The sequence below is a fragment of the Martes martes genome (assembly GCF_963455335.1).
Source record: "Martes martes genome assembly, chromosome: 18".
Lineage (NCBI taxonomy): Eukaryota > Metazoa > Chordata > Mammalia > Carnivora > Mustelidae > Martes > Martes martes.
The window spans coordinates 25,730,458-25,740,484 of NC_137906.1; the positions used below are offsets into that span (position 1 = coordinate 25,730,458).

Sequence of the window (10,027 nt, forward strand, 5' to 3'; positions counted from 1 at the left end):
ACCTCACACCTGTCAGACTGGCTAAACTTAAGTCAAGAAAGGTAGATAGATGTTGGCACAGATGAGGAGAAAGCGGAACCCTCTTACACTCTTGGTGGGAATGCAAACTAATACAGTCACTCTGGAAAAGAGTATGGAGGTTCCTCAAAAAGTTGAAAATAGAGCTACCCTATGACCCAGCCATTGCACTAATGGGTATCTACCCCAAAGATACAATGTAGTGATCTGAAGGGGCACCTGCACCTCAATGTTTATAGCAGCAATGTCCACAATAGCCAAACTATGGAAAGAGCCCAGATGTCCATCGACACATGAATGGATAAATATGTGGTACACACACACACACACACACACACACACAGGAATACTACTCAGCCATCAAAAATGATATCTTGCCATTTGGAGCAACAGGGACGGAACTAGAGGGTATTATGCTAAGCGAAATAAATCAATCAGAGAAAGACAATTTTCTCAGCCTTTTCTCACTCAGATTTGCAAGTGAACTCCTCTTGGGTCCTCCAGCTTCAGTCAAGCCGATGTGGAGAAGGACAAGCTGCCTCTTTTGAGGCCTGCATGAAATTCTAACCCACAGAATCCTGAGCAGATAAAATGATTGTTGTTTTATGCCACTAAGTTCTGGGATGTCTTATAGCTCCGTATTAGATAACTCATAAAAGACCCGAGAATTTTGGAGACTCATGTATCATTTCCTGAGTTTAAGGCAATAAGGTTGAGGATGCAATTTAATTCATTTTGATGATCAGTGAATATGGTTGTCATTAAAATAGTAAAGCAAGGAGGATTAATTATATAAACATATAACTATATTATCAAGCATTGTTTCATGAAATACTAATATGATTTTCTTGGTAACTTACCTTCTCCCCCAAAAAATAAAAAAAAAGACCATTCAGTTATATTGCATATATATATATGCATATATATATGTAATATATATATAATTATATTGTATATATATGCAATATAAAATATATATATTATATATGTATATATATACACATATATATACATACATATATATACATATACATATATACACACACATATATACATATATATATTATATACATATACTGATTTTGAGAAGAACCAAATTGGAATCAGAGCAACCACCCTGGGGACTAATCTAGGTGGGAGAAGAACTTGGAGATTGATTGGAGTTGGAGGATGAAGGAAGGAGGCAAGGCTGATCTGCTTTTTAACATGGGCAACTGGGAGAATCACATGCTTTACCAACTGAGCCAGCCAGGTGTCCCTCAATAATTATTTTTGAAGATATGCTATAATTTAGCAGTCAATAAAGAGTATATGTACATGAAGTTGGTATGTGGGGGCTGGAGAAAGGAGGATTTCTTCACAATATCTAATACTGTGGGGGGAAAAAACCCTACTCTTATTTTTTAATGCTTCTCAATCCAGGGTGGAAACCTTTAATGTAAGGCTTTAAATTTTCTTTTTTCTTTTACCAAAAGAGGACACATTACAATCTGCAGGTGACAAGGAGATTTTTAATTAGTGATTTCATTGTCTGACTGACTCTATTTCTTTGGACACCTGAGTTTTCTCTTTCTGGATTTTTCAGAACTGATTATATGTTGATGACTTCCAGATTTGTCTCTTTAGGTCCTTGATTCTGAGCCTTATGTATCTACCACCTGCTAGATATTTGGATCTTCACAAAGTCCTCAATCTTAGTATGTCCAACTTTAAGCTCTTTCTTGAGCTGATACTACCCACCCATTCAGTCACCCATGTTATAAAGCAGATCAACCCGGACTCCTTCCTTCATCCTCCAAGTTTAGTCAAATCTTATATTAGGTGATTCTTTTATGGGAAGGAGTTTGGATCAACTGACACAATTGCTAAGTCCTTGGAGGCAAGGAGGCTCCAAGATATAGTTGCGACTGATTTTATTGTGGGTACTGCAGATGAGGCAGGGGAAACCACTCACTGGAATAATTCCTGGAAGCTGAGCCACCCACTCTGGCTGCGTGGAGACACCAGGAGTTTGCTCTTCAAGTCAGGACATTCTGAGATGATGGACTCCACTGCCGGGACCACCTCTTCACTGGCCACAATACACTTGGCCTTGGATGCTTGCAGCCGATAGAGAATATCTTTTGCTCTCAGCTGGGTTGTTCCTGGCATGAAGACCAGCCCTGGGAAGGAGAGAGAGCCCTGAGTTGAAACAGATCTCTTGTCCCTTAGGCAAGATAATGGACTGTGGAAATAGGCTTTGTACTTGGGTGGGGAATACAGACTTTAGCTACTCCTGTCTTGGTCCCCAGGGATATTCCACAGGACCTTGGTCACTGGGTAATCCTTCAAACAGTGGCTTCAGAGTCTAATAGTCCTTGGGTCTAATTCTGTCCTTGTGACTTACTAGCTTTATGACCTTGAACATGTTACTTGATCTCTCTGTGCCTTCCTTTCCTTATCTTTAAAATGAGGAAAATAATAGTAAGTGTCTGGTATATAGTAGGCAATATAGTGGTGGGCCATTATTATGTAACATTTTTGTGGAACATCATTATGTAATGCTTAAATAGCGCTTTACAGCTCTTAAGAAATTTTCAGGAATATTATCTTACTCAATCTTCTGAACCGGTGGTCTCCAAAGTTAGTTCTGCAAGGTAATCCACTAAAGATGAGAAGAATTAGAATTTTAAAAAGTTGTATTGAGATAGTGGTATTCTTTATGTTTTAATCTCACTTTGTGTGTATTTTATAACACGCATGCTATATTGTGCAGAGGAACAGTAAAAATAGTTATATCCAGATGGGAGGATGTGTATCCCAAATATCTTTATTGATTGTGCAATTAGAAGAGCTTGGAGGCCACTGTTCTAAGTAGCCATGTGGGCCCATGCTGTTAGAATTAGAGATTAAGTCACAGCCAGTAAGTGGCCGAGTCAGCCCTGAAACTCGGGTCTTCCCTGTGGTCTGGAATCGTCAAAGTTTGCCTACACTCCTTTGGCAATGCTTAGTTTATCCCACCCTTTCACTCCACTCTAAACACTGGCCTGAGATGGGCCTGATTTTAAAATACCTGTTCCTTATGAGAAGAGCATATATGGGAGAATTAGATGAAAGAAAGAGGGATGGTGATTTGCTCTTTCTAAAGTGAATCAGTGAAGGAAAGAGAAGTATATAAAGTATTTCAAATAGCCATCACAATTTATTGAGTACTTATTATGTGTCTGTTAACTCACTCAAAAACCAATCCCAGTGTACAGATGAAAACGAGCCCAGGGGTCACAAAGTCAGAAAGTGGCAGAACCAGAATTCAAAGATACATTTCCTAGACTCCCAAAACCTGTGCTATATAGCAGACTACTTATTTCTTGCTGGGTTTCCTATTCAGCGAAATTGGGATATGTCAATTTGAATTCCTAGAAAGGAGACTATACTCGTTGAATATATCTATATATCTATATCTATATGTAGATATAGATATATAGATATATTTTAAAGATTTTATTTATTTATTTGATAGACAGAGATCACAAGTAGGCAGAGAGGCAGGCAGAGAGAGAGAGGAAGCAGTCTCCCCGTTGAGCAGAGAGCCCGATGTGGGGCTCGATCCCAGGACCCTGAGATCACAACCTGAGCTGAAGGCAGAGGCTTTAACCCACTGAGCCACCCAGGCATCCCTTGTTGAATATATTTTTAAAGCTCTCACTGGTCATCACCTCTTGGGAAAATGAATAAATATATGACATTAAGGAAGTTAAGAAAATACCTAACCAGATCTCAGATAGTATACTCCATATAAAATATGATTATTTATTTTGCAAACACTTGTGGGTTGTTTTTTTTTTTAAGATTTTATTACTTTATTTATTTGTTAGAGAGCACAAGTAGGGGGAGCAGTAGGTAGAGGGAGAAGAAGGCTCCTTGGGCAGCAGATGCAGGATTTGATCTCAGGCCCCTGGGATCATGCCCTGAGCTGAATGAAGGCAGACCATTAACCAACTGAGCCACCTAGGCATTCCACAAACACTTGTTCTTAATGGCTCAGGAATTATTAGTACTGTTGGTAGATTTGTGATATGAATGTGTTCAGTGGATATCATTGGGGTTAAGAAAAAGTTCTCCTCTGGTGGATTTCAGACTGTATACACTCTATAGCAAAAGCAAAATATTTTGCCACATGATACAATACAAGCATCTCACCATTCACTCAGAAGATTTAATAACTCTGAACTAGAAAATAATCCTCAGCTGCTTGTTTAACATTTAATTAACTGAATGTTTTGATGATTTGGCTTGTGGGTTCATTTTTAATCTTGGCATTTCCTAAATTGCTTAAATTATGTTAAATAATACTGAGTACATTTTTAATGACAAACAACCTTTAATCTCCTTTCAACCCACAATTGGTTTCACATTTCCAAGTTCCTTTTTATACTGCATGCAAAAAGAATTTTATTTATTGCTTTCTTAAAAAATTAATATTGGGGGCGCCTGGGTGGCTCAGTGAGTTAAAGCCTCTGCCTTCAGCTCAGGTCGTGATCTCAGGGTCCTGGGATGGAGCCCCTCATTGGGTTCTCTGCTCAGTGGGGAACCTGCTTCCCCTTCTCTCTCTCTGCCTGACTCTCTGCCTACTTGTGATCTCTGTCTATCAAATAAATAAATAAAATCTTTAAAAAATAAAAAAAATGCTTAAAAAATTTAATATTGACAATAAGAGCATTTTCCAACACCATTATAAAATCCTTATAGTTGGTCTTTTTAATGATATCCCATCAAGTTGAGGTATCATAATTTCAACTAGCAATGAACATACCTCTACTAAACTTTGTTAGCTAGAATGGCCCAAATTAACAAGACAATAAACAACAAGTGTTGGAAAGGATGTGGAGAAAGGGGAGCCCTCTTACACTGTTGGTGGGAATGCAAGTTGGTGCAGCTACTTTGGAAAACAGTGTGGAGATTCCATAAGAAAATAAGTCATAATTTATTTAATCATTTCTATATAGTTTCCATTTTTTTCTCTTATTAATGATAGTGTAACAAACATCCTTGTGTCCTCTACAGTAGTTTTCCCTCTAGTCTTCTTATTTATTTTTAATTGATTTATAAACATTTATATCATGCTCTGGAGTAGGGATTGGCAAACTTTTTCAGTAAAGGGCCAGATAGTAAATATTTTAGGCTTTGTGGGCCATTCCATCTCTGTCTCAGTTAATAATTCTGCCACTGTGGAGCATAAAGGGCCACACACAATAAATAAATGAGAAAGCATGACTATATTCCACTAAAATTTTAAAACTTTATTTATAAAAATAGGTGGCCAACCCATAGGCAATTTTTTTTGCCAACCTCTGTCCTAGAGGGGAAAACAATACTGTGGAACTTTTATTTGAGGTACGTTACAAATTACTACTTGGGTACAAAATGTGTCATTGAATACATTATTATTATTTTTTTTTTGCCAAGAAAGAGACAGAGGGAGGGGCCTGGGTTGCTCAGCCATTAATAGTCTGCTTTTGGCTCAGGTCAGGATCTCAGGGTCCTGGGATTGAGCCCTACATGGGGCTCCCTGCTCAGCGGGAAACCTGCTTCCCCCTCTCCCACCACCCCCTTCTTGTATTCCCTCTCTTGCTGTGTGTCTCTCTCTCTGTGTCATATAAGTAAATAAAACCTTAAAATAAAACCAAAAACAACAGAGAGAGAGAGGCAGAGGCTTTCCAACTGGTTTCCACAGTCATATTCTTATAAGTCCTTACATTCCTTTTTTTTTTTTTTTTTAATTTTATTTATTTGACAGAGAGAGACACAGCAAGAGAGGGAGTACAAGCAGGGGGACTAGGAAAGGGAAAGCAGCCGTCCTGCTGAGCAGGGAGCCCGATGGGAGGCTTGAGCCCAGGACCCTGGGATCATGACCTGAGCCAAAGGCAGATGCTTAATGATTAAGCACCCAGGTGCCCCAAGTCCTTACATTCTTACAATGCTTTTTCATCCTTTAATATTTTCATATTAGGGAGAATCCAAATGTATTCAAGAAAGTAAATTCTGTATCATCTAGATAAATATATCATAGCCATCTCGGCCAAGAGGCATAGTTATCCACATTTGCTTTGATAGAGTTTTGTGTTTAAATCCCAATTGCGGGGCACCTGGGTAACTCAGTTGGTTTAGTGTCTGACTCTTGATTTCAGCTCAGATCATGATCTCACAGTTGTGGGATTGAGCCCCTCATTGGGCTCCACACTGAGATTCTCTCTCCTTCTCCCTCAGCCCCTCTCCCCTCTATCTCAAAAAACAAATAAATAAAATCTTTAAAAATAGATAAATAGATTCCAATTGCAAAACTTTCTAGCTGTGTGACTTTGGACAATCTTCTTAACATCTCTGAACCTTGGTTTCCTCCCTTGCAAACTTTTTTTTTTTTTTTGGCAATACCCATATCTTAATAATAATAGTTGTTATTATTATCCAATCATGGAATAATAATAATAATTATTACTAATAATTGTTAATAATTAATAATAAAAAATCAACTCTTATTTTTCTGTTTTTTGTAAGCATAGCTTCAGCTGGAACTAACAATTCAGAAAAACGTCAACTTTCATTCTCTCTCTGTTTCTGCATGAATTAGAAATGTTAGATATTGGGGCACCTGGTGACTCAGGTCATGACCACAGGGTTGTGAAGTGGAGCCCAATTCTGGTTCTGTGCTCAGTGCAGGGTCTGCTTGAGATTCTGCCTCCCTCTCCCTCTCCTCCCCCCACCTACTCACACACACTAGCGTGCATGCTTTCTCTAAAATGAATAAATAAACCTTTTTTAAAAAAAGAAATGTTAAATATTGGCACTCACCTGTTCGCATACAAGCCACGTTTACAAGCCACCACTCTGGGATACGAGGCAGAATGACGGCCACTCGATCTCCTCTCTTCAGGCCACAGGGGTTGGTGAGCACATTGGCAGCCTTTCGGGACAAGGAGCCCAGTTCTTCAAAGCTCCATTTCACCTCGTCCCCTTTGCCATTCACCCACCACAGGGCTGGGTTGGCTGGTCTCTCTCCTGTCTGGCCATGGGCACATGGGAAAGAAAGCAAGCTTGCATGACTGGTCCACCAAATAGATGGGACATCTGCCATTACTTCCCCTCAGCACCCATGCTGGTGGATTCTGGTAACAGCACCCCAGTTTGTCTTTGGGGGAACTACTCCTCTCCTACTGAGTACAGCTTAGATGAGACAACCCATCAGGGTAATTGTCCACCCAGCAGTGGGTAGCATGTGACCCATGTGGGGCGAGTCAAGCCTTCTCACCCAGATTTTGAGTTCTCTAAGAAGAACTGAAAGATACAATATGGTTGAAACAAAACTTGTGTATGGGCTTTTGGTGCTTACATACCCCCAGGGAGCTGTCCTGGTTTCCTGGTCTTGCTGAGACTGACTGTCCAGTTTTATGAGCACTCCCATGTCCAATATCTAACATTTCTTGCTTAAGTTAAGATTATGTTCCATCTAAATAAACCCAATTTTTGTACTAAGGTTGATTAGGAAATATATATATATATATATATATATATATATATACATATATATATATATATATATATATATATATATATATTTTTTTTTTTTAACTCCAGAGACTGAAGTATGGCTTTTATAGGTAACAAAGAACAAGATGGCGGACCTTTGTGGGAGGTTCATCGAGGGATTGATTTCTGGAGGACACTTATATCATTCTATAGAGTACACTGTTTATGTTGCAAAACCCCTGTGTTTTATGTGTTACCTGGGGAAAAAATTTATTCCTCCTTTCTTTCCCTATCTGGAATATCTGGAATTCTCCTTTTACCTTCCCTGGTTGGAAACTATTTCAAAACTCAATTTCCATTTTACTTCCTCTGTGAAGGCTTCCTTAGGCTTCTCTTCTTCTCCTCCCTGACATCTCTGTGTTTCTGCAGAATTATGTTCAAATGCCAGATGACTCCATTGCATTGTATCATATGCCCTGCACTATGGGTATAAGCTCCCTAATATCAGGGGCTGTTTCCCATACCCTTGGGACTGGTGACCTTGGATAAGGAGCTTAACTTCTATGAGGTTATTTTCCTTATCTGCAACCCCCCAGGTTGGTGATGGGGATTTGCTGAAATAATATGGGTCAGTATTTCTCAACTTTTAGTCATTGGAATATCACTATTTTTGCCAGATCTGTCTACACCTGTGCTATTGTTCTTTGTATTTTTCTTTACATTCATTCACTTTTTTGGTACACATTTATTTAAGAAGGAAAATGCATTTACTTGTCACCATAATTAGAGAACCAGTACCACTTGTTAAAATAGGTTACTGAAAAATAAATATATTAAAAACAAAATATACCCAGAGGTTTTCGACTTCTACCTGCTCTTTTGTTCAAAAGAGAGTATAGCAAGTATAAGAGAGCTATTAAAGATGTAAATGGATTTAAAGGAAGACTATCCCCTCAATTTAATAGGAAAGATTGATTCCTATTCAAACATTATTTGAAACCTTGTATATCTTCTGAGGCACAGGCTCTTGCAGTGAATTTTGGGAAGCTCTGATAGGTAAGTATCTAGCTCAGTGCCCAGCATGGGGTGGGGTCAGTAAGCAGGGACTTGACTTGAGGTTACACTGCAAACGCTCAAGGTTTTTTGATTTATTCTTCTCAATGTCTGATTTCTCTCCTAATCACTCCAATGATGACTATTACTATAAAATAGAGACAATGTCTACAATAGCCAAACTGGAAGGAGCTGAGATGCCTTTCAACAGATAAATGGATAAAGAAGGTGTGGTCTATGCACACAATGGAGTATTACTCAGCCATCAGAAAGGATGAATAACCACGATTTGCATCATGGATGGAACTGGAGGGGATTATGCTAAGTGAAATAAATCAAGCAGAGAAAGACAATTATCATATGGTTTCACTCATATGTGGAACATAAATAATAGCACAGAGGACCATAAGGCAAGGGAGGAAAGTCTGAAGGGGGAGAAATCAGAGAGGGAGACAAACCATGAGACACTATGGACCCCGGGGGAAAAAAACCTGAGGGTTTCAGAGGGGAGAGGGGTTGGGGGATGGAGTCAGCAGGTGATGGGTGTTAAGGAGAGCATGTGTTGTTATGAACACTGGGTGTTATATGCAACTAATGAATCATTGAACACTACATCAAAAAATGAATGATGTACTTACTATACAATGGCTGGCTAAATAAATAAATAAATAAATAAAATCCAAGTTCAAATTACTGCTTTTTGAATAAGCCTGTGACCAGCCCAAACAGATGAATGGAGAGCAAGGAGCTGCTGTGTGGGACTTGGAGAAAATGCAGGAAAAGAGGCAGGACTCCGTAAGTAACCACCTTGCTCTGGACTTAGGAGGCTCCAGAGAAAGACAGTCCGGGGAGTTGTGGATCAAAGACCTTCCCTGGGGAGAGAGGAGGGCAAGGGGAAAACAAACAAAGAAGACCAAGAAGAATGAAAGAACTGAAGTGAGAGTGGCAAATGGACCATGGAACAAGGAAATGGAAGCCTGAGACATATGTGGATGCCAAGCATCTAATAGAAGCCTGTCAAGTCATACCTTCTCCTTTTGGGACCACTGGTCCAGCACATCCCCGGCAAAGTTAAAGTTCTTAGGCAGTGACTTCTCACAGCGATTTATGGCTTCAAAGTCAGCAAGAGTCAGAGGCGACCAAAGTTGGTGATCTTTGTGAAGGTACCGGCCAGCCGGCTTGGCAAGCCAGATGAATCTGAATGTCTGGTATCGGAAAAAAATCATTATGATTCCCAAATGGCTTTGCCAACTGATGTGGATGTGGAAGTTCTGCAGCCTGTGAGGAGAGATGAGTGGAGAGCATTAGTTTCTTTGGATGCTCTGTGGTGAGATTGGGAAGTGAATTGTGGCTGTGTGCTCCCCCACCCCCGGGGGAGCTGGGGAACACCTGGAAAAGACTAATTTTTCTTCAAAGCTGTGGCAGTCAGCTGCTCACCAGTCTCCCTGCCACT

The 10,027-nt window shown here is 39.6% G+C and overlaps 1 protein-coding gene across 1 annotated transcript in view; it reads right to left on the bottom strand.

The window, feature by feature from the left end:
- The window catches only part of ACSM4 (acyl-CoA synthetase medium chain family member 4), a gene marked incomplete at both ends in the record, with an annotated part of 23,155 nt that extends 13,355 nt beyond the window's left edge, over window positions 1–9,800 (bottom strand). The window contains 3 exons of the mRNA XM_080830448.1: window positions 1,973–2,180; window positions 6,847–7,057; window positions 9,603–9,800. Of these exons, the coding sequence (XP_080686574.1) occupies window positions 1,973–2,180; window positions 6,847–7,057; window positions 9,603–9,800 (617 nt within the window). The remainder of the gene's footprint in view (window positions 1–1,972; window positions 2,181–6,846; window positions 7,058–9,602) is intronic.
- Between the last annotated feature and the right edge of the window lie 227 nt (window positions 9,801–10,027).